At 44.5% G+C, this 25,407-nt stretch overlaps 1 protein-coding gene across 5 annotated transcripts in view; it reads left to right on the forward strand.

The window, feature by feature from the left end:
* BCAS3 (BCAS3 microtubule associated cell migration factor) overlaps positions 1-25,407 on the forward strand; it is a 410,844-nt gene that overhangs the window by 183,930 nt on the left and 201,507 nt on the right. For all 5 annotated transcript variants that reach the window (XM_072978539.2, XM_072978537.2, XM_072978538.2 and 2 more), the window contains 3 exons: positions 15,432-15,532; positions 17,854-18,050; positions 19,836-19,933. In XM_072978539.2, coding sequence (XP_072834640.2) covers positions 15,432-15,532; positions 17,854-18,050; positions 19,836-19,933 — 396 coding nt within the window. The remainder of the gene's footprint in view (positions 1-15,431; positions 15,533-17,853; positions 18,051-19,835; positions 19,934-25,407) is intronic.

Here is a 25,407-nt window from a genome sequence, read left to right on the forward strand (position 1 = left end):
AATAATAATCATAAAGAAAATCAAATGTTTATATGGAGCAGGTTGATGGGGGCTGGGGAGGAGTGAGGACAGAAGTCTAGAAGGAGAAGTCGGCCTACTATGGAAATAGTATGGAAATAGTCAATACAGCTCTATTGTTATTTCCCTTTCCTTGTCTAAGGTGGATTAAAGGTGACAATCTCTGCTTGGGGAAATGTCTTAAGCTTCAGGATCTAGTAAATGGAGTACGAGCTCAGCAGATCTGAGACCACGTAAAATTAAGATGAGAGTAGCAAAGGGGTTTTTGGGGTGGGTCCTCCTTTTCAACTATCTTGCAGTGGGCTGAAGCCAGTGGGTTGTCCTGAGAAGGGATGACAGAATCAGCCTGAGTTCTGGATCCCCCTGCCTTTCCTCCTTTCTCTTGCCTCAAGGAGGATCAATGTATAATCCAGAGGGTCTCCTCATTTTGATCCATGGCTTTCCTTCCAAAGTTGAAGCTTTAGGCCAACGTGGTCCCAGTGCAGTGATCTGAATAAGAAGACATGAGGACACAAAAGGCCCAGCGGTGGTTGGAAGCTCTTCCCTACATTGTCCTTCTTTTTCTTGGACCATCAGCTTCAAAGCTGGACATGGTTCACTTTTGTTGCTGCAAATGGCGTTCCTGTTGTGCCAGTGTCTATTCAGTGGACATAGAAACAGCTATGGCTAAGTAAAGAGGCATCCACAAGCCTTTGGTGCTGCTGTCCGTCCTTTTCTTGTTCATTTATTCTTCTCCCATTGCAATGATAGCTTTCGTCCACATGTGATTATTCTTCAAAAGCTTCTATATCTTGGGTTGTCTTGGTGATTTCCTCCACACTGGATGATACTGGAGACTCAATTCAATGAGCCTCTGCATGGCAAAAGCACAAGTATAAAAAAACCAAAGAAACAATAAAAGGCCCGGTCTGATAACATAGCTGCAGCTATGGTGAGATACCAACAGAGTGAAACAACAAACCAAAAGCCAGTAACTAGAACACACAGTCTTAAAATACAAGGAAAAGGCCGTGTGGTCCCCAAGATTACACAAATGCAAGGAGTGAGTGATACCTTTTATTGGACCACTAAAAAAATCAAACAAACTGCAAGCTTTTGTCGAGAAAATTCCACTTCTTCAGGCTTAGCGCAACCCCTTCAAAGTACAGGGCTGTTACTGCTGTTGTTTTGTAATCTAATCTTGAGTATAGCTGGAAGTATGCAGTTCAGTTTGCCAATAACCTTGCCCCCACCCTTAAATCTGAAGTGATGTACCTGTTTGCTTGGGCCACTGAACTCCATCGAATACAACCACAGTGCCGGTATTAACCAGCATGTATCCTTTTGTCATTTGTAGTGATCGGAGGATTCCTCTCCCTTTGATTTGGATGGTATCCAGTTAAACCAGGTTAATTAGAGTGATCAACTGAATGTCACTTGGTGGTTTGAAATTAAGCCAACTTAAAATTGAATGTCTTCCAAATCTATAGGCCCAGCTGTGTTCCTTGCTGGTTCCCGATGCCAGATCCTCTCCCTACACAATTGCCGCCATCCTGATAGACAAGAGGAGGGCAATAGGCATGGGAAGGCCTCACAACAACTCCGGGGCTCAGTTTTCGGACATGATCCCAGCCATGTTCACGGGAAGTACAGTTCCCATGGTTACCAGTGGATAGAAGGAAGGCCAAAACAATTCCCGTTCAAACTGGCCTGTGTTCACAAACGGACTCTAGGTGCAATCCAGAATTAATCAGAGGATAGGCAGAGTCTAGAAATTTTTCAGGCTTCTCCCCTCATAGTTTTGCCTTCTCTTCCTTACTGTCATACATTTTGTGTGAATGACATCATTGTCACAAATGGGGTGCAGACAACTTGATATGCTGTGCTCTAATTTTATAACACTGTCATTTCAAAATAGCCTTAGGTTTTGGTTTAAAAAGAAAACAAAACCAGAAAAACAAAGCAAAGTTGATCTGGCTCTCGTAGAAAAGCAAAAACAAGAAGGCAAGACCTTGAGATACACTCTTCAGAAGTATATTGTACTGCATTATAAAATGCTAGGGCAATTAGATTCCATTAAATACAAGAAGATGGCAGAAGCCACGGGTGGGGGGGGGCAACCCTACCTGAATTGGCTTCTTTGTCTCCCCACCCCCAGGGAAATATCTGTTAAAACACAAACGCTCTGCTTACCTGCAGCAGCAATGTAATGGTCTCACATTAGCCGTGGCGGCCTGCGGTTTGATGCGCTATCGCTTCCGTCAGTATGTTTAATTGCCAGCAAACGGCTAAATGGGAAGTGGGGGGGTGAATGACCACGGCTGTCTGCCGTGTGAGCGGTAAAAGGGATTCTGGCGCCATTTCAGGGTCGTGATTTGTATCTGTCTATCAGTGTTCAGAATGCCGCCGTTTTCTCTCTGTTTCAGACCTCTGTATAGCATTTCTGCCAACTGTTTGGCTCCATTAAGTGGGTGGCGGTGGGGCAGGGAGGATGGCGGTCGTGGGGAAGGGGGAGAAGGAGAGGAATAAAAGCCTGAATGGTCGGAGCCGCAAGGGGCTAGGATAAGCCCTTTCTTTGTCCAGGCTTAGAACACTGCATTAGGTCTCATTATCCATTTATAATAAGTGACCTTTGGCCCCCCCAGGGTCATTGAAGAAATACTCTGTGTGCTTTTCTAACAGAAGATACCCCTCTGTCAGACGACAGACGCAACAATGAACTGTCTGAGGGTCCGGTCGAAGGGTATACTTTGGGAAGAAAAAGGTTTATAAATATACAGCTTGATGCCAAACCCTTTCATCTCTTTTAGAGCCGTTCAGAGCCCACCAGGCAACGTCTTCCTTTGGCCGTTGGGGGGGGGGGAGTGAATCTTAATTTTGTTTCAGTGTTCCTAACTCTGCCCTTGCTATTTCGTCCCAAATTTCCTTGGGTGTGAATTTCAGCGGCGTTTAGTGAAAAAGAGGATCTTGTTTTGGGGGGTGATGGTGAAAATAAATGCAAAATGATGGTTGCAAGAGATTTTGGCAGAGAAAAGGGAACAAGGAGTGTCTTCAGGTTATCTGGATGGCGCAAGTGTTCAAAAGCCTTAAAGAGGATAGGGGAGTGACCAGTGACGCCTGCTGTTAAAACATGAAGGAATGTAACTTACCTGGGCTTTTTGACCTCTTCTAAGCATTTATGCGAAAGGCTATTGTATCTAGCCCAGGTCTAGGTAAGGTGAGGCTTCAGAAACGTAAGAAAAACTTGGCAAGGTTACAGTTTTGGATGACAGCTTCCCAGAATCTTGAAGCCAACATATTTTGTACCTCGGTATGCCTGGTTAATCACAAGGAAGATATGAGCCAGCAGTGTGAAACAGCAGTTTTTTTAAAAAAACCTAAATCATTCTCCATTTGGGCTAACAGTAATAGTTTCACAGTAGTCTGTCCTGGTCAAGTCATTTCTGAAGCATGGTGCCCGGTTCACGAGATTCCCCAACCATATTTTGGAGGAAACCAAACTGGAATACAAAAAAGATTATGTCAGGACTTAACTGCTGGGTCTCAAAAGCTTGTGAAGGATCAGAGAAGTTGTTTCCTGAGCATCTTGAGCTCAAGACCATTTATGGCTATGTAGGACAAAACCTGTACCTAAGATTGGGCTCAGAAACATACCATCCATCCCACAATAATACATGGAAAGAATTGCAGCCTTTTGTAGATTGTGCATTAATTTCTGGGTTCTTGTTTTTTAGCTTCAGTTTCCCAGAATTGTGTCAGAAGGAGAGAGCACCTTTAGTTTACGGGCATTCCTATCTTCTTGGTCAGAAAATATAATATAACATAAATATATATATTTATGGAGGGGGCCTACAGAAATTAGGAGGATGGCAAGAATTAATATATTAACTGGTGTACAGCATTCTTTGACAAATTGCTTACTAAATACATCAAAATTGATTGGCTGTTGTGTGTGTTCTTTTTTGAATTGACAAATGAGTGCATTAAGGGAAGGAGAGAAATCCATTAATTACAGCTGCCCTCGACCGTTGGAAATATAATGATATAAATATAGATTTCGTTAAAACAAACAAACAAACAGCCTTCCCATTCCCTCTGGACTTTTCTGTAGCATTTTCTGGTAAGCTTACCTGGCAGATCTTCACAATGAAATCTCTGTGGGGAGACCTTCAAGGCAGGATGGGTGTGATTGATTTTGAAATGGTAGAAAAGAAAAGAAAAGAAAAACCCACGTCTCCTTGCTGTGTTAAGACAGAAGATCACATTCCACTGTACAAATGTTTCAAGCTTTTTTTCCATTTGTGATCTTATTTTTCCACATTGACTGGTCTGGCCGTAAATCTGATATATAAGGGATGTGGATCCTTTCTTTCAGACTCCCAAGTCCCAAAATTCCCCAAGAATTCCACAAGCAGAATTTTGGGAATTTCAGCCAGCAAAGAAAGCTACAATTTGCTCACCTGCTTCCGAAAGTGTGTGGCCTCCTCTGGCCTGTGCTATTAGCTGTCCTTAAGTATGTGTTTGTGGGCTGAAACTTTCAGAATTCTGCTTCTGGAATTTTGGGAGTGGGATTCAAAAAAAGTAAAAGAGCACACTCTTGTCTGAAACATCTGGAGGGCCTCAAGCCGAGGAAGGCAAATCTAGAAAGCAGCACTCCATAGGATAGGGAAACAGCACCAAGGACATAGGGAATTCAGTTACCTAATCTGTGCATTAGATTATTGTTGTAGGCTGTTTAATTTTACATTAGTATCTGCATAATACCTCGGGGATTTGTTTTATAAGGTTAGTAATAAATCTCAGTAATTGAAAAATAAACAGCAGCAATGTCTCCCTAGACCTAGAGTTTCACTCAGCCTCCTGCAAGCTGTTGTCCAGATGTGTTGGTGAATGATTCCCACTAGTATACTGGCTCGGGTGATGAGAGTTGTAGGCCAAGACATCTGAGAGGTCTTGTTTTGAGGGATGCTGTTTTAGGTACCCTTTTCCATCTGGGCTTCTCCATCTACCACCCATGGCCAACAGTGCCCATGGAGCATGTAGGAATTCATGATGTGCTGGTGTATTGAGCTTAACACATGTTGAGTGTAAAGTCTCATTTTGCTCTAGAACCCATAGAGTCTTTGAAGACCAACCCTTGGCGCAATGTGCACACAATATCACCTTGTGCTGTTGTCCAACTGGCAAGTTAAATATTCATATTTTCTCCACTCACCCTCTTGATGTTGTGTTGACTTTTGCTTATTGTGAAATGTTGCCTCAAGCTAGCATGGTGTTCTCTTCCTGGCAAAGTCATTAAGCCAAGCAGCATCCTTGTCAAAATGTCTTATCAGTTGGTTGTGAGCTAATTGAAAGCCTAACTTGTTTCTTTCTCAATTAAATCCCAGTTCTTCTGTATAAGAAAGCCTTACACTGCATCAGAACTAAAGAATGGGGTTTATCTCTGTATTTATTATTTGCATGTTTAGACCATCTAGTCACCAGAATTCTCAAGCCAGTACAGTATACAAAACATTAAAAATGCAACAATAAGTAGAAGCAGCATATAGTGCATTTAAAAGGAATATTTATCATTCAGAATATGCTGCTCTGATTCCACAATTTGGGAAAAAAAGTCAGGATATACTGTAAATCAGGTAGGTAGCTAGGTAGTATATTGTACTATTGTGTGAAACTAGGACTCGGGAGATCTGGATTCGAATCCCTGCTTCATGATAGAAAATCATTGGGGAGGGAGTGGATGGCAAACTATCCTTTGAATATTTGAGATCTCGAAAACCATATTAAGTTTCCCATAAGTCAGAAGTGACCTGGCCATACTAGTTGGGTGAAATAAGAATGCAAAAAAAAAAAAAAAAAAAAAAAAGAAAGAAAGAAAGAAAGAAAGAAAGAAAGAAATTAACTTTGAAGCAAAGTAACAAGTTTACCTATGTTTTTTCCACTTGGGAATTTGTGATAGTATTGTGTTATGACATAGTATCGGTGATGTTATTGCAGTCACATGGATCAGTTGGCATAGATAGTAGAGTGGCTAACAACCCCCAAGCACACAGCTGTTTTTGCAATGGGAGGAGGTGCTCACCTTGGAAAAGGAAAGTGACTGAAAATGAAGGGGCAGTTTCCACTTCAGATCCACTCAGAACCCTTCCCCTGACAAAGAACAGGGTAGCTGAAAACTATTTAGTAGATTCACGTCCACTTTCAGAATATCTCTGAATGGTGGCTGAGAAAGCCAGAATGGACTGTCTGAACCACCCCTTCCCTCTATTTTTTTTTTGTAGACCCCAACTTATTGTGATTTCGCTATGAGGAAATCTAGCCCCATGTTGCTGCCCAGGCCTCCTTACATTAAGTGGTAAGGTCACCGCGATAAGCGCTTTCATGTCTTGATGTAACCTTTTTGTAAGCCAGCCTGCATTACCTCTCTTTTACTTGAAAGGCAGCTATAAGTGGAAACGTCAGCCTCTGCATTCCGTGGGGAAACGCGAAGGTTGTGCGAGTGTGTTTCCCTCCTCCCTCCTTAAGACCTGACTGGTGTTGCCCTGTTCCTGAAGACAGGGAGGTTAAGTGTTGAAAGGAAGTACAAATAATAATTCCTTTGCCACGCGGATGATGGAGCGAAATGAGTAGAAACAGGGCCCGCTCCCTCTCCTCCATCGAGTTGAACTCTCTTGGACAGGTGGCAGCTCTCCAGGGTTCTAGCGTCCCCGCTCCGTCTTGTTTCATAGCTGCCAAATATATTTGAAGGACTGGACCAAAACAGGGGCTTCTGATGCGGATGTGGAAATTTAGGTACCTCTCTGGCTCTGGTATGCACCCAAGTTAGTTGCATCTTAGTCGTAAGCACAAGAGGGCTGTCCAAAACACACCTTTCAAACGCTCCAACGCTGGAAGTAGATCTGAGGGCAAGGGTATTAAAATAACTTTCAGATGCCTACGGAACAATAATAACATGCTGAAACGGTTCTTTTGCTGGTCTTGCTTGGTCATCTGGAACTTCTTAAAAGACGGTGGTGGTTGGAGAGAGTTTGGGGAGGAGGAGGGGGATTCCATCAACACGGAGAGGTCAGCTTTCAAAGCGGCGTGCAAGGATTTAGCTGTGCGAGTCCTCCTGACGCTAATGGGAGTCAAACGGCTAAATCCCCGCGCTCCGCTTTGAAAATTTACTACTAAGCCTCTTGACTTCTCACTACATGCTTTGATTGTAACAGTAATCCATGGTTAACATAATTTTCCCGACAATAATGTCAAACATACTTTTGAAGTCGGTGAATTATAGAAAGAGTTACCTCTTCCGTAACGCTTTAAAGATGGCCCCATCAGGCTGATTTCACAGTAGGCCCTCGCTGCTGAATTTAGTCTTCAACACAAGAGGAGATTGTATGTGTTGCCAATGTTTGAATCACTAGTTGCAAGGCTGTCCACCTAACCGAGCTGACTTTCATCACTGAGGCTATTTGTACCTTTCTGTATAAACTTTGTTCCTAAATTCCCAAATGATTTTAAATATGGCTTGGAGCCCTTGGGCGGGCCTGCACCCCATGCAACTCATCTCCCCATGCATTGTGTTTGTTGTGTGCCTTCATGTTGCCGGATTCTGCTGTTTCCACCAGAATTAGCAACCACTGCACATCCTGCAGCTCCCTGGTGTGCTGTAAAGCATGCTTCAAAAGATTGATAAATCATCTAGACCAGGCTTATGGTACCAGAGGCGGTTACAATGGAAGCACAGAAAAGTCCCTATTCTGCTGGCATCAGATACTGAAGCATAGTGCTAGATCTCAATTGCTGTTTAGCGAATTGTTTGGATTGCAGTATATGTTGGGTTGTTATATTGAGCGATAAATGTGTGGGAGTGAACTCTCTTAAACCACCAAGTGCCACAAACGGAACCCTTCACATCACCCATTGTCAGACCATTGCCAAAACATTTCAGTGGGAAGACATTGCATGCCATTGGCAGAGAGCCATCCAGAGTTTCCCTGATCAAATAATGAATCACAGACCAAACAGCTTGCCTGCTGCATGAACCAGACATGTGTGTCAAAGAAGGGACTTTCCACCCCTCCCCATAGATAGATGAAGCCTGAAGTAGCAGAGTTAGAAGCCGATACCGTGAATTTCATTCGTGATTGCTCTGTGTGGCAAGCTGTGTCATCACATTTAGATACCAATGGCATGAGTGCATGACTGATCAACCAAGGTGTACTTGGAATTGTCTCTGGGTAGCACCGATCCCCCCCCCACCTTTGGGAAAAGTGAGTCAACAGCCTCAAGGAGCATATGCAGAGGTGGCAGGGCAGTAAACTCTTCTCCACGTCAAGGCAAACTCCACCTATCCTGACTGACCATTGGGATCTGGGACAGGAAGAGCTACACAAGACTTCTGGTCTGTAACCATACCTGTAACAGGAAAGCCTTCCAGGCAGCTGTCTATTTCTTAGTTCTCATTCCCAGCCCAGTCTCTCAGTTTGGGCTCAATTCTTGGTTCCATTTTTCTATGCCTCAAGCTCCACCTTATGGGCCAGCTTGCTTCTTGTGCCCTTGATGAAACACTCATATTGAGCAACCTCAGTATTTCTTTCAACAAAAGCTGAAAATGTATGCTTTTGGGAGGGGGAGGCATTTAACTCCCATAATCCTATAGACCACTTAGTGCCATGGTGATTCTCCAGAGGTATAGCTCTCAACATTTCTGTGACATCCATTTCAACTTGGTGTGCACCTTACCATGGCAATGGCCTGCAGTTTCAAGAAATTTAACAGCTTCATGTGTTAAAGATAAATGGCATGGTCTTTAACAGATGTATTTCAGCGTACACTCTCATGAATGAAAATCCACATCTTCAGACATAGGAAGTTCAAATACTATGTCCCTTATATTTAGACATATCGCAATGATGGTAGAGGTCATGTCCAGATAGGAATGCAGACAACAAGGCCGTTATATTTTATTTTATTTTTAAAAACACTGTTCTCTTCACCTTCTATCCCTGAGATTTCCCTGCAACAAGACCAGCTGGAACAGGAATCTTGCAGACTTCTAGGCAATCTCAGGCATGCTTCTTGCCAAAAATGTGCACAAAAGATTATCGCATTCCTGTACAGGATTAGGTTTGAATGGAACCCTGTGCAGGTTGGTGTCCTATCATGAGCAGTATATTGCTAGTCATGCACGGAATGGGCATTATATTTTCATTCCCATTGATTGTCATCCAGTTTTAACGGAGTCCAGGATGAGCATCCACCACTTTGGGTGCAGAGAGGTACCCACAACCACAATTAGCAGAGTACACGGAATAGAACTGTTCAGCCTTTGAGATATGGTGCAAAGTGCTACTTTCTGAAGACTCTCCTCACCACCAGGGGAATCACCTGTGTCAAAGATCTCTCTCTCTCTCTCTCTCTCTCTCAAAAAGGATCTCCCCCCCCCAAAGTGTAGTTCATCCAAATCTCATACCAAAAAATTAAAGAAAATTGTTTTGCCCATGGCATATACCAAGATGTCTGTTACAGAGAGATCCCGGAAATGGCCAAGTGGTAAACAGCAGTTACAGCAGACTGGAGACGTGTGCAAAAGGGGACAACAAGGAATGGAATAAAACACCCCATAAGCTTCTGGGGTGCTGACTTTAGAGGAGTCGCATACAATGGAGTCATCCATTTATTATTCCTGAATAGAGAGTAAAAGGATGGTTCAAAAACAGCACTGAATGGATACAAAAAACCTCAATGAAAAACAGCATCCTTTGTAGAAGTAGATATTAGAATGCCTAAACTGGTAATACCCCTCAGAACGTTGTTGTCTGATTCATAGCATTGTCTTTCCTGTGAGGTGTAACAAACACTCTATGCAGGAAATCATTGAATGGTAGAGAAAACAGGATGACATTCTGTTTTCCATGACTATGAAGAGGATTTTGGATAGCCCAGTTTTTAAGTGGACACCTAGAAATTTGAATGAGACAAGCAAGTTTTTGAAGACCCATGTGTAATTGAGTTACATCTTTCTGAGGTTCACTGCACCTCCATGTTGGTGGCAAAGCTCTGTACGTTGTTGCCTCATTTATTAAAAAGGGCCACTATATTTCTGTGTTTTTCCTCTCAAAATTGATGCAGCTCTTACTTTCAGCGTGCTGCAGGCTCACAGGCATGCATTTCAGGTCCTGGAGATGAGCTGGCATCCTTGCCGGAATGCCACCTTACAAGATAGCTAGGGGCTCATCTCCGCTCCACAATGTCGAATTTGTTCTGTGGGAGAAGCAAAGCACCTGCGGTTGTTGAGAACCCACCATGTCAAAGATCTCTTTCCAGCAAACACACAGAGATGTCTGTTTTGTAATTATACCCTGTCTGTGACTGTCCTCCTGGGAGGGATGTAATGAGAGGAAAAGGAAACCAGATCCTTGCATTGAGCTGCTGATAGAAAACCTGAAAAGATTAATAATTGAACATCTATTGTACCCTTGCGTCAGAGGGCAAGGAAGAGCATTGACCGATAACACGAGCAAAATTTGCTGCTTTGAGACGTTTGAGTTTCTGCCTTTTGTTTAATTGCTGCCGTGTAATGCTTCTGCTTGGACCGGAACCAAACGTGATTGTTGGCATTGTTCTGACTTTTTTATGATGCTATCCTGCTTTCTTTGAGAAAAAGCAGAGTTTTTATTTTTATCCCCCTTTCCCCCAATCCCAAAAATAAAACTTCAAAAGACCCTTTATGACTTTCTGTTGGGGGACCTATAATTTCGCTGGGACATTGTCGTACAGCTGTGTGGACCCAAGGCTGCCATTACACAGGTCTTTAGTCTTGTTCTCCGTGGCTGTTCTTTCATTCTTAAGTTAAAACCGTCAGGCATCCCAACGGTAAACTGGAATTCCTTTCAATCACTAGGACGGGAAAGAGAAGAGCTTCAGCCGTGTAACAAGGATCAGATATGTCGAATGCTGAGCCATTTGGTCAGGGTAGGACAGGGAAGGAAAAAGAGAGAGAAAATGGAACGGAATACCTTGTAGGAAGGAGTGGCTGGCAAAAAGCACTTCGTGCCGCACTTATAGTTGTCACCCCTTGAGACTGTACAGTTCACTTTCTCACTTCCCAAACCAAAAACCTCAATTCCCATCACAGTCCAGCTTTCCCTTTTTAGCTACTAGGTTTGCAAAAGGCAGAGGAGTACAAACCACTTGGGGGTTGGAGGGAGCACGTTTCGTATACTCGTAATCTTTACATTGTTTTGTGTTTTTTAGGTATGTATTTTTTTTTGTTTTCATATTTGTTTTCTTCATCATCATCTTCCTTCCTATCAGAGCATTGCACAATTTAAAATTAGGACGTATATGAAATATGGGTAAAATTAAAAACAACATGCTAAGACTGTGCCTTGTGTTTTTGAATGGTAATAGCAATGACACCAACAATAATAGGAGCCTAGCTAGCAATGACACCAACAATAATAGGATTCCTAGCCTGATCTTCATACCGTTCCTTCCCTTCAAGGAACCACAGAGGAGTGGCAGAGGGGGTAGTTCCCCGCCCACCACTGTATTTATCCAGGCAACACCCATGTGAGCAAGTGTTCGTGGTTGTGGCCTACAGTCACCTTGCGAACAAGCTGGATGGGGATTGGAACCTGCCTCTCATTCCCCCGTCTGCTTGCAACCACAGCAACATCTTGTCTCTCTTTGCAACTCCCTTACGCCAGGTCGGGTTGCCTTTCTTCACCCAGTGTGGCCTCCTCCTTTGGCGCTTGTTCTACAAAGCACTGGGGAAAAACAGACTCTTCACACATCATGTGCGACTTGGAACATCTTCTCCCTGGAGGTGACAGATTGAACACGGGACCTTCCGCCTACGCAGCCTTCAGTCTGCCACCGAGCTCCAGGCCCTCCATTGATCTCTTAAGATCGGGGTCCATTGAAAAAGAGTGCCCAGAGTGACTCATGCTTTGTAGCGCATTCCTCTTTAGGAAATCAGACTTTGAAGCCTCGGTTCTTTCCTCAGTAGGACAGGCACTGACCGTACTGTAAGCTCTCTTGACACTCATTTTAATGACCGAGAGAAATGCGGCTGGGAGCAAGCTTTGAAACTTCCCTCTCTTTCTGTGACCCCATCATTCTCTAATCCCAGACTTTCCTTCTTTTGACAGCCCTTTGATGCTTCCCCTCTCCGTATTCCCACACACATTTCATCCTCTTTAATTCTGGATGTTCCACAGCTTTAGTCAAATCCACCATTTCCCAAAGCATCCTGAACCAGAGGGGGGGAAGTCCCACACCCTTCTCTCTCTCTCTCTCTCTCTCTCTCTCTCTCTCTCTCTGTGTATGTTGGTGTGTGCATGTGTCTGTGTGCTCAGTTATAGATTTCACTTAACGGTGATGAAGTATGGCTCTTCAGCAAAGCAGCTGCTTCTGAGATGTAAATCATCTGCTTCCACCTGCCAAAAAGATCTCGGCCAACTTAATTGTCAAGGCAGTTTCAAATAAGTTGCATTAGCATCAAGGCAACTTGATGGTTACGGCTCCTCAGGCCAGCAAGAACTGCTCTGTGTTCAAGGGCGGCCTGCCCAACACTGCCTGAGGAGAGGTTTTGTCACTGCAGCTTAGCTTGGTTCCTGCATCTCCTCAAGTGGACAGGCTTTTTTCCCCTCCCTTTTAACTTTGCAGCAAGCGCTGTATCGTTGACAGTGGCACTTGTCAAGGGAGTGAGATGCCTCAGGAGTTGTCAGCTCTACTTGAAGCTGCTCTGCAGTCCCTTTCATGCTGCCATCTGAAAGATGCAAAGAGCTAGTTTGGTTTATTGTGCCATCCATGTCGTGAGCCAGTTCCGAGCTAGGGATGAAAAGGAGTTGCGTACGTTGGTTTCAAGATCCTCTACTGAAATACCCCTTTTGTACTCTGCTCGGCATCATGAGGCTGTTTCTGAGACAAAAGGGGTCTTGCCATAAAATCTAGCAGCTTGGCAAGGCCCAGGGTGTATTTTGGAGAAATAAAATATGCACAAAGTCATGTGTGCATTTGAAAAACGGCTAAGAGGGCACAGCTGACGAAAATAGAGGAACAGACCTGAATCAATGGGGAATATGCATAGTAAAGAAGTGTACTAGAAAAGATGTGTGCAGAAAATTTCATACTAGAAATTAAAGCACAGTCTCACAAGAAATGGAAAAGAAAAAGAAACATGGAATATTTTTCTTTCCTATTCTGACCGTTGCTTGATTTCTAAAATTAGAGGTTCTAGGCTTCAATTTGATCCTTCAAGGTTTGACATGCGTTTGTGTGGACACTTTTGCAGAATAAGGATAGGAGAGAACTTACTCTGACCTGCATTATTTAAGTTAACCAGTTCACTTTAAAAATGTAGACCCAAATTGATTCTCTCTTTTTCTACAGTAAGCCAATCTGTGCGAACTATATGGATCATTAGTAGTAGTTTTATTTATGTGCCGCATTTCTCCCAACAAGGGACACAAAGTGGCTCACAACATTAAAATTCACTCAATTTAAAAACACAGTAAGTTAAATATTAAAAGATAAATTAAACAATACATGATTAAAAAATTAAATTACTATGTGGTTATACATCACACCATGTACTTCTTTGAATTTTAAGATGCAGTAGAAATGATATGAGAGCATTCTTGTGTTAGGGGCACAAAATGTGTGTGTTGGGAAAAGAGATATATGAAAACAAACAAGATGTTCCATGTCTTTTCTTTAAAAAAATAGCAGACTGTTGAGGGTGGGAAATGAGCTTATGACTCATATGTACCATGAATTAGACTGATTGGTCTATTCATAATACAGACAGAAACAAGGAACATCTCTCTAGGTAGCAAAATAAAATGTACACACACAGTATTATGAGTTTTAGAAGAGGTGGCCATGTTGGTTAGTGCTAGCATATCAGGCAAGAACGGAAGAAACAGAAATAACGCAAGAACATTGCGGCACCTTAAAGGCTTGCTGCTGTATTTTCATGTGGGCTTTTGTGGACAAGTCTAAGGCAAATAGTTATACATTTATATAGGAGGTCATTGTTGGAAGAGACTGTATTTTTAAGAAAGAGACTGGTTCCCCCCCCCCTTTTCTGAGCACAAGTTGTAGATCGCATGGCGTTTCACACCTGGCAATCCCTTTTCAGCATTGTTCTTCTTCAAAACATTTCAGATGGCATATATACAGTTTCGAAATTTTTATCCTCTCATCAGTGAATGTGAAGTTCCAGGTTCGGAGTTTTATTTTTCATTTCAGAAATGCAGACAAGTGATGTGGCTTCCTGAGAGTGGGATCTCTTGAGGCACCCCTTGATTTGGACCAAGGCTACACTACTTGGGTGGGATGGGGAGTGTTTCTTCCTTCTCCTCTATTGTTTTCCCAATTAAAAAAATCACTCCTCAAAGTCATTTGCCATTTGAAATATGCTTGTTGGCCTGTCTTTTTCAAAGAATTGTGGGAAATCTTCCTCACAGAGATCCTGCAGTTTATCTCTTCGCCTTTGAGGTTGGCTAGCCTGTATCATACCCTGTTCCTATTTAACCAAGGTCCTGAATCAGCAAAACCAGGGGTGAAGGATCATAGATTGTACAGCAGGCTAAGCGGAATGCAGTTTCCATTGGACCAGTGGTTCTTAACCTTTGTTACTCAGGTGTTTTTGAACTGCAACTCCCAGAAACCTCAGCCAGCAGAGCTGATGGTGAAGGCTTCTGGGAGCTGCAGTCCAAAAACATCTGAGTAACAAAGGTTAAGAACCATTGCATTGGACCACCACTGATATCTTAGAAACATATGCAGAAATTTCAGACTTGCTTGTGTTTATACCATCGGAGGGGGGGGGAAGAGGGAACCGCATGATAGATTATAGCCTAAGTATAATAGGACCACTCCTATTATTTCGTACAGAGGCAGGAGAAACCCATAACTTTCCAAATTTTTAGAACAACAGTTCTCATAATCAGTGACCATCCGCCAGCTGAAGGCTGATGGCAGCTGTGCGAGGCCATACAGGGGGAGACAGCTGCTGCCCGCATGCTCGGCATTTGTACCTCCTACTGGGATGTCTTGTTTATTTATTTATTTAAAATATTTTTACCCCACCCTTCTACTTAAAAGGAGCCAAGGTGGCTTACCTCATGGTTGGCTGTGAGGGAATGGTGCTGGACAAACACGCTGTTGGTCTGATTGGACTCTTAGACTTTTATTGTTCTCATCAACTCTTCAGAACATGGAGAACATACTCTGTTGGACTACAGATCCCAGAGTCCACCCAAGTTCCTTTTTGGAAAGTAACCGCCAAGCTCTGTCAGACTTACTCATGGTTCATAAGCGTTTTCCTACTTTAGAAAGCCATATTGCAATTTTTTTATGCCACTTGCTTTCTGACCATTCTTTTACCCGCTCCTGATCCCACCCCTCTTCTTTCCCCCCCCCCCGTCCCACAGTGGTTCCACTTGGAAGTCCAGGACCCATCACTCGTCATGAATCCTACGACAGCTTAGCATCGGACCACAGTGGGCAAGAAGATGAAGAATGGCTTTCTCAGGTATGGGAGATGCTATGCTGGACTCTGAGACAAACAGAGACATTTGCAGCCCCACCAGATGTTGCTGGAGTAGAGTTTCCATCATCTCTGATCATTGGCTAGAGTCTAGAGCTCATGGTATTTGGGACCTAAGAACATGTGGAGCACCCCAAGTTCCCCAAAGTCTCCCTGGGGAGATGAGGAATCCTTTTTCAATCTGGGGATCTAATGCCTGTGATAAAAACATCTTAAGGGTGCTTATTCCCAAGCAGATGTGTTTATAAATTAGGACAGAAGCAGCACTTCAAGCTTATTGCTGTAGGTCAGTTTATGTTTTTATATATATGGGATATCAAATTAAGGCGCTCTGTGCCTGTGCAGAGCCACCCCTTTAAAACTTTCACAGCTGAGAACTCGGTGGCTTCACACCCACCCACATCATCGCACATGCTCTAGCACGCCTTTTTCTCCGTTCTGTTTCATTCCCCCACAGCAGCCACACCCTAAGTGAACCTCTCTGATAGTTTGCCAAATATTCAAAGAGATTATTGCTGTTTTATTATTGTTTGTTCATTTATTTGTTTCTTTGCATTTGTTTAGTTGTTGCTTAATGTTAAAATAAAATTACTCAAGTTCCACTTGGGGCTCTGCATGGAGATTGCTTAAGATCCTGGAGACTGGTCAGTTTTAGGCCATATAGAACAGTGGGAGCCGCAGAAAGGCAGGGTATGAACAAAACAAGAGGACACAAATGCTGAACGACCAGGACCAAGAGTTTGGCCTGGAAAAGAGTGCTTCTTATTTTCATTGTCCACACCCACTTCCATGGACTTCAGTTTTTGTTTTAGGGTGGGGGAAGAAAATCAATTTTCAGACAGCCTAAAGTTTACCCATCACAGCTATATTGCCTTGACCAGAGATAACAATTATCCAGGTTTAATATTAATTAGGTAACAAATCCCAAGTAAAATTCCTATGGCCAAGGAGAGCCTCCACCTGGATGGACTCCAGTGAATTCCATGAACCATGATGTTCTGGACACTCTCTGCAATTGTCAGTGCATCTCTGCAGCCACTGGACGCACATGAAAGTTGACAGCTAGCCAGTTTGGGAAATCCACCGGAACATCGTGTTTCTCCTCAAAGGGAATCCTTTGCAGAAATCTTGGGGGCTGCTCAAGGTATATTCAGGGATGCCTAATTTTTACTTATGCAGTAATAACGGTGGCATCTCCTTGGAATACAAAAGATGCTCACGATCCCCCAGCCAGCCACTTCAGATTAAAGCCCACAGAATGTTGTATGTTTCTTCCCCTCTCCAATGGAAGTGTTGTTATCACAGTAACAGCATGCAGCAAAGAGACCCTGCCCTTTGCATCCACTTCTCAATTAGACGAGTGTGTAATGCATGCTGTCATTGGGAAGTAGAGACAATATGTTTGTCCTACACACGGGCAGGGGAAGGAGCGGGAACATCTGGCTCCTACCCTCGGTGAAATGGCAGAGGCATCTGTTTACCTCTCGGCTCTTGCGGTGGCTGATGGTTTCAAGCTCAAAATATACAGAATGCTTTCGTCGTGGCCTAATTTGCATGAGGGTGCAAAAGAGCTGCTTGCGTCAGGCCGACAACCTGCATTACCCCAAGAGAAGGGGAAATGTAGATGGAGAATTGAGCCGCCTGGATCCTGTTCCCTCCCAGGCTGGAAAAGAATCACCCAACAGCAAGATGGTTTTAAACATGAAAAATTACTTGCTATAACAATCAAAAGTCACCTGGAGCATTGAAGTTCCAGCATCTGAAGAGAAAATGGCTAAACCAAGGAAACACATATGTTCAACTAGAGAAGCATCACCAAGAGGAAGCAAATGACTTTGGAAAGCCATATTCAGTGTCGATTTAGATTTGGTAGCCTTTGTCCTTCTACGTGCCCCTCCTCCTCCTCTCTTTTGCATGCATAGCAGATATGTGAGTTTTTGCAAATCCCTTAAAATTCTTGGGGAAAAATAAAACAAAAGGCTGTGACCTAGCATATCAAGGTAGGTGTCAAAAAAACAACACTGGACAACATCCTGCAGTGTTCTTGGGTATCTAAGTCCTGGTCATCCATCATAGAAGAGGCCAATAAGAGCACAGCCCTGCTTTGAGCATGATCTACCAATCTTCTGTGTGGTCTTAAGGATTCTGAATTCAGTTCTCAGTCCGCTTATAATTGAGTTTGCATGAAACAGGTGCAGAAGTGGTAAATCTAGACAGAATTCTGAATGACAATCTTTCAGGGTTTCATTGCTACCCTATGCTGGTCAGAGTCCCACCTTAATGTCACTCATGTGCTTCTCTCTTAGGTTGAAATTGTGACCCATACTGGGCCTCACCGCCGCCTGTGGATGGGCCCACAGTTCCAGTTCAAGACCATCCACCCTTCAGGCCAAACCACTGTCATCTCTTCCAGTTCTTCGGTGCTCCAGTCACACGGCCCAAATGATACCCCGCAGCCGCTCTTGGACTTCGATACAGATGATCTGGACCTGAACAGTCTCAGGTTGGAAGCATTCTGCATCGGTGGATTTTACAAAGAGGGTCTTTCCTGTTCCCCCTCCCATTGGGCCCCAGCCAGCCAATAGTTAACCGACAAAATGATCCCCTTGCAGATGAAGACAAAATGAATTATGAAGCAGGAGGCTCTAATTGTTGGTTAGCCTTGATGACTATAGATTGGCTCCATAGCTTGCGCATCTATGAAACATGACTTGCAAGCCAGAAGGTGCTATATTAAACCTATGGTGCTCAAGATCTCTGTACTGGGAGTACATCAGGGTATAAATGAAATAAGTCAGTAATAAATAAATTGTTGGCTTGCCATAGGGGTGACTAAGGGATTGGTTTTAGCTTAGGTCTTACATACTGATGCTTTCTGTACAATCTTAACAGTCCGTCCAGCAATCATCAGTGGGCACATTTGAACACAAGGAAGGACTGAGGTAGGGCTTGCAGTATTGGCTGCATCCGTAAATTAGAGTGTGGGCAAAATGCAGCCCTCCCTATCTCATTGGCCAGACACACTCTCAGCATTCCTCACTGTTGGCTGCGCTGGCTGGAACTGATGGGAGTTGTCATCCAACCCAATCCAGTGTGTTTCCCTTTGCTCGTGCCTGATTTTGAGATAATATCTTTGCACTGTTTTCAACTGAAAAAGTTCCCAGAGCAGTTCATGAAGACAGTCCCTGCCTTTAAGGTTGCAACCTGGAATTTAAGTGGCACAAAAGGGAAAAGGAGAGGGGGAGGGAGGAGGAAAACAAGCATGCTCAAAGGCCAGTTCTTACGCTGACAGTTCTTAAGGTGGTTTGACCAGATTGAACTGGTTTGAATAGTCTGACGGAGTGGCTACCAACTGCCAGTTGAGCAAATGAACCAAAGGCAGGTGGAATATTTCAGAAGAGCGGATGGAATAGACCCACCTCCCCTTTCTTTCTTTCTTTGCTGCCACTGAAGAGAACAGCTCCTTCCGGGAAAACACCTCCCCTGCTCACACCCATTGCCTCATCTCTTGACTTCTTCAGCCATGTGAAGGATTCTGTCCAAATCCACTCTCACTATCCACTCTGTTAATATGTGGAGGGTGTCATATGTGTCTGTGGATTTATTAGGTCCATATCTGACCCTCTGTCCAAGGCAGAGTTGGTTCCCACCTCCATCTATACTGAACGTGAGTGGATGAACCTCCAAGACCACTTAGTGAGCTTTATACCAAAACACGAATGATGCAAAGCTGCCTTAATCAGACCAGTGGACTATTGCTGACATTGACTTGGCAGCAGCTCTTGAGGGTTTCGAGCCTTTCCCCCCTAATTCTGCCTGCAAATACAGAAGCCTTTGGCATGCAAGCCACATACCCTCTCCCTAAGTCATGTTCTCTCACTGTACGAGCAGATGGGAGTTTGATCCCAGGTCTCCCTCTCTTTTTTTGGTCTAACCACCATCCCACTTCGTGCAGTGTTTTTCTCAGAGTAGACCATGTCTAGATGGGCGGCATATAAATGCAATAAATAAATAAATAAAATAAATTTATCTAGGGCAAAAGGGTCCCTCAAGCCATCTCTGCTTGTCCACATAAGCTGTTTTAGAGAAGAGGTGCTCCTGAACAGGTAGCGAGAACTGCTGCGATTCCAGCAGTCCCTTCCTGTTTGTCTGGGATGACAAAATTGTGTGGCAACGGTGTTGTTCCAGACATCTCCCGCAGCTCGATTTTTTGCAACGTAAAACATAGCAACACTGATCTCCATGGGCTGACATTTAGATCCAGTAACTGTTGTGGTTTATATTTCAGGATCCAGCCTGTTCGCTCCGAACCCGTGAGCATGCCGGGGTCGTCACGCCCAACTTCTGACCGCCGAGGAATTCCAACAACCAGTGATACTACCTCAGGTAGGAAAATATGTTTTGAACGAATGTTTCTGGCTTTCTTAAGCCGCTCTTTGTTAGTCGTGTATTGATGACTTCAAACTTTCACCGTTGTCAGATGAATCTAGTAAGTTAATTTTTATTATGGGTGATTTGGGGATGATTTGTGTTGAGGATGCCCATTACGTCTTTTGCTGATGTACTGGGAGTGAAGCAGGTGGCCATGTGATCAAAGAGTAGTGAACAATTAAGACATTGCACCCGTCATTGTCTTTTTTTAGACAATGTCCTGTCCTCTTAATCTGCCTCCAGAATAATGCTTCTTCAATAACAAGTGAACCTTACACATTATGGAAAAAAAAACAGTGTTTATGCCGTCCTTGTGAAAATATCTAGCGATAATGCTGTTGGTGCTTGTTTCTTAAAAGAATGAGCTACAGCGTGGCTTTTGATGTGTTGCTCTCAAGCTTTGCTTTAAAAATACCCTGGAAGTCAAGGATATAAACCAGTGTCATAAAAAGTAAATAAATGAACAAGCAAGTCACATGTGCATAGAAAGGCTGTGCAGAGAATCTCCTGGTTTAAAATGCAGGCATCCATTTTACCCAGTGCTAGGGAAACAAAGCTGTTCTTGAACAGATAATTCTAGATTTTGTGCAATGTTCCTGGTAAGGAAGGCTGTGTGGGAGGCAGCGGCTTAACACACTTGTGGATAATGCATCCAGTTAGCTGAGTTTACAGCTTCAGTTAGCTGAAGTAAGAAGATAGCAGTATAGGGTTGTTCTAGAAAATGCTTTTTTTAAAAAAAATTATTTATTAGCAAAATGCAACCATGACACTTGGGAAATCATTATACTGGTTATATATTCATTTTGTCTCCTGTTAAAATCACTGAAACAACACATCACATTTTGGGTCAGGAGCGGTGCCTGGGCACAGTCCACGTATATCAGGTGATCTCACTGGATTTCTACCCCTAGCTCAGAGCCTGGCTCAGGAGGAGTCTTTGGAGGCAGAACAAAAGCTATGGTGATTGCGATCAATCTGGCAGGTCCTAATCAACGCCTAATTCACTAAAATACAGATCTTGCTTGAAAAGAACACACCGTCTTCTTAATTCTTAACTTCCTTAATCTCTTAATGTCTCCTCCTACGAGATAGCGGAGTGTTTATCATTGATCACAGTAGACAACCTTTTAACTCTATTGTTGACGTGTGATTTCCACCAACACCACCTCCCTGCATGCGTTCAGTGTTGTTGTTGTTGTTGTTGTTGTTGTTGCTGCTGCTGCTGCTGCTGCTGCTGCTGCTGTTGTTGTGTTCCTTTGCTGTTGGGCAGCCCCTTAGGCCCTTTTTTTTTATGGAGAGCCTGCAGCTCTCTTGCCTACTTCACTTGCAGAAAGTCCTAGGTTATCTCTAGTCAAAAGTCTTAAGTTGAAGGACATGCCTGCACAGGCTGGGCAACAACACCCAGTATCCTTGGGCAGATGTCAGAAGCTCAGCACCTCAGGGTGGCCCATGGGTGGTTTATACGATGTCAGCATTGAACAGTTGTTGGTCAGTATCTAGGTTATGCTTCCAGTGCGCTGGACATTGAATTGTTCAGGGGCATTGTGAAAGAAAGTAGTCCCTCGGTGTTTGCCTTTTGCTTTTTAAAAGATTGCTTTTATAGTCCTAAATGGTCTTAAATTACTTAATTGGTGCCCTAGTCTGTCCCACTTAATCCCAGGGCTGATCCACCACCCTGTGGAGAGTGGCTAGTCAAGATGAGCAAATGGATGGACCTGGCAAGAGGCCTAGCTTCCTCGCCTCCTCCAGAAGGTGCTGTCTGCTGTGTGTCCTCCGTCTGTTCTGGACACCCAAGAAGGATCCTTGGCTCTGATCATAGGATGCGTGACAAGGTGAGAGCACCAGTGGGCAGGATACGTTGTTTTGCTGCCTGAGCTAAAGAACAAAATGGTGTTCCATAAACAAGAGCCAGTTGGATTAGCTGTTGAATTTCGCCACAGACTGGCAATAGGGTAGCATTCCCTCACCCCCAGTCCTGTAACCAAGAGGCTGTTTTAGGGTGTGGGTGACAGGCTGTGTGACACACACGCCTCCCTATTCTCCGAATGTGGGGAGAAGTCAGGAGGAGCTCAAGTCACAGCACTCCCTGCAGTTGCCTCTTCAAAGGGCTGAGGGGGGTATGCAAAATGTCTGCATGGGCACCCCTGAGGCCCAGTGCCTCCCTCCAAGAGTTCCATGGGATCTTGGCCTCGGCAGAGCGGCCGCAACATGACGATCTCAATGGGAACCCTCCTGCTGGCGCTGCATAGTTCAGCTAATTTGATTCGGAGACAGCCTGCCAGAGACCAAGGTTACATTTCTGCCAGAACGTCTGCCTTTGTATGAAGCTAGGTTTGATGCTGCAATCTGTAAAGGAGATTAATATATTTTAAAACGGGACGCTTGACCCAGCCTGGTAATAAATGTCGTCTTTGGTTCTGTAGCAGTCACATTTCCTACCTTCATTTCTTAACACGATTTGAACAGATCTCCTGTTGCGTTGTGCGCTGCCCGTTGCCAGCCATTCCTTAATGTCCCTCGATGTTCTTGCTTTCCATCGCATTGTAAGAAACATGCTCACAAGGTGAACGTCGGTACTAGCGTGTAGATGATGATGATGATGATGATGATGATGATGATGATGATGATGATGATGTTTGGAGTACAGCTCCCAGATTCTCCAGTCAGCCTGTCCAGTGACTGTGGTGACTGAGAATTCAAGGAGATCATGGAGCCCAGAGGATAGCTTCTCCAGCCTCTGCTTGGTGTGGAGATTAACTTTGCCCAGGCCAAGGTTAGAAGAGGGGGGAGCTCCCCAGTAGGACAGTTTGGGGATAACTTCTGCAGACTCGTGGTCTACCCTTTTACCGCCGTTGTCCAAAGACAAAGCCAGCCCAAGCCTCACATTTTTAATTCAACTGCACATAGCTTACGGAGGTTTCCGCACTGCCGGATTTTCTCCAGCAAAATCTCTCACAAGTGGAGTTATTAAACACACAGCATTAGCAAAAACACTTGGGGCTTGAGGGGGATTTTAATCTTTAGTGATTCGGAAATCCCTAGAGACTGCTGATTGGATTGAGGTTTAAACTGTCAAAGGAAACTGAACCACATAGAGAAAATTGATTTGTGAAAGTTGTTTAAAGGGGACTGTGAGGAGGAGAAGCTCTCAATCCCCCTCCCCTCTCTCCATCTCTCTCTCTATCCTTTCTGTAGAAGCAAAGTTCTAATCCAGGCACCACACAAGCTGCCAGGTGTATTTATTGAAATGTTTTAATAATTGCTTTGTAGCCTAGTATTTGAATAATGGATGCTGTAACCTCGCGGGCAGCTGCTCTAAGCTGGCAATGCACAGGGTAATGTCCACATTTCACTGCAAGTGTCAGAGTAGCTGTGGTGCTAAGAGTTCAACAGGCAAGCTGGGATATCCCTCGCTTGAAACCTCGTCCCAAACACAAATATGGCCTTAGGCCAAGCCACTGTCAATAAGCTTCTGCTCCCCTAGTGTGCTTTAGTATGAAGAGGAGGGTGAGTGGGGCCACCCCATGGCATTTTGTGGCCTGAGGCAAAGGGGGTGTCCCTTCCTCCCCATTCCTCCTCATACAGAAGCCAACTGGAATGGCAAACAAATCTTCCTTTCATCAGTCAGGGCCCTCCTGTGTGCCTGAGTGTAGCAAGCATATAGAGAGGGTGCAGGACAGGTGGCCTGCCGTTCTCATCTCTGCCCTCCCATGAAGGGGAGCAGCTAAATTTCGCTGCTGTTGCTGCTGCGGAGTGAAGCAGCCACCTTACTCTGCCAAGCCGAAGGACCCGCCCTGACACAGGAGGGACTGATGCTAGAGCCAGTCACCTCATTCACTACCTCTCCCACTTCCCCAGCAAAACAGCATTCAAGGAGATTCCCCATCATTCAGCTGAATCCAAAGTGAGTTGTCAGAGAAAGACCCGGAAGCCAAGATGTGCAGAGGCGGGGAGGTGTATCGTGTAGGCAAAGCCAAGGAATGAACCCAAAACACGCCAGAGCCAAGAAGACAGCAGTAGCTCCAATGGAAGTCCCCAATCAAAACAGGAAGGCTGCTGCAGGCTTGCCTAGCTGGGAAAGCAGAGCAAGCCAATCAGTAAGACTTCACTGCTGTAGGCTGTGCTGCCACTTGGCCCTGTTTGCCCAGTGTGAGCTCACCGTACAGTTGCACAGAGGACCAAGGATGGCCAGTTCTCACTTCACTCCCCTTCCTGATGCACAGTCCCCGTCGCCGCTCCCCACCATGGACAGGCGGGCTCATTGGCATGTCCTTTGAAAACACTGCATGCGAGTGCTCGTAAAAGCCAGGGATGCCACTGTGGTTTGGGTCTGTTCTGACCCCAGATGCATTGGCTGGGGCTGCTGATCAACAATATGTGGAGAGCGGCACTTTACCCAACCTTGCATGACATGGCTAGCATGTCAAAACACACTGTACGTGTGGATGGAATACACCTGTTTCTTCAGATAAAGTGTGCCATCTGGGCAAGTTGCTCAGTCCCAATTGAGTGTAGTCCTCTTGGCCAGTCTGGGGGTGATTTGTGTCTCTGGGCTTCTGAGGGCTCATTTAGTTCTCCCCATCCTATTAACCTTTGCATGTCTTGGCTTATTCGCTTCACCAATGCAAGAAGCGAGGTGAAAATGAGGAACTCCCCCAGGCGTTCTGGGAAGCCCATAGCACATGCCACAGAAGGGTTCCTGTAATGCTTTCAGCATCTGTTTCTATATTAAAATCACCTTAGTCAAAGCTAAGACAAGCAAATATATGCCTGCACTCCCACAGCAATATAGTGCTGCGATTACACCTCGTAAGTTTGCTGGAGACAATACAGAAAAGGTTTGTCAAATGTGCTTCCGATAGTCATACTTCACTGAAACTCACCCGTCCAAGCAACCTGAATCTTGAGTGGAGTTTTGATTAGAGAACTGGAGTGCTGCAATCTTTGCTTGGGTGGTTCCAGGGTTTGTTTGTCTGTTTGTTTTTATATGATCTCCCCTAATCTCTCCTCATGAGTCTTGTGGAGTCAGGGTTGCAGCCAGCCTGGAAGATTTGCACCCAATGTATCTGCAGATACGGCGTTGGAGCCTGCTTTGATAGAATCCCTGCTGGAGTGGTCCAGATAAGATGTAGGTGGAGAACATACTGGACGGCAGCTTCAGTCTAGCTCAGTACTGCTTATGTTGAAGGATGATGGGAGTTGCATTCCAACATCTGGAGGATATTATGTTTCCCTTCCCTGGAATTGAGTGTGTGTATTTGTCCTGCCAGGGACGTGGTGGCGCTGCGGGCTAAACCGCAGAAGCCTGTGCTGCAGGGTCAGAAGACCAGCAGTCATAAGATCGAATCCACGCGATGGAGTGAGCTCCCGTCGCTTGTCCCAGCTCCCGCCAACCTAGCGGTTCGAAAGCATGCAAATGCAAGTAGATA

The sequence above is a fragment of the Pogona vitticeps genome, chromosome 7 (assembly GCF_051106095.1).
Source record: "Pogona vitticeps strain Pit_001003342236 chromosome 7, PviZW2.1, whole genome shotgun sequence".
Taxonomy (NCBI): Eukaryota; Metazoa; Chordata; class Lepidosauria; order Squamata; family Agamidae; genus Pogona; species Pogona vitticeps.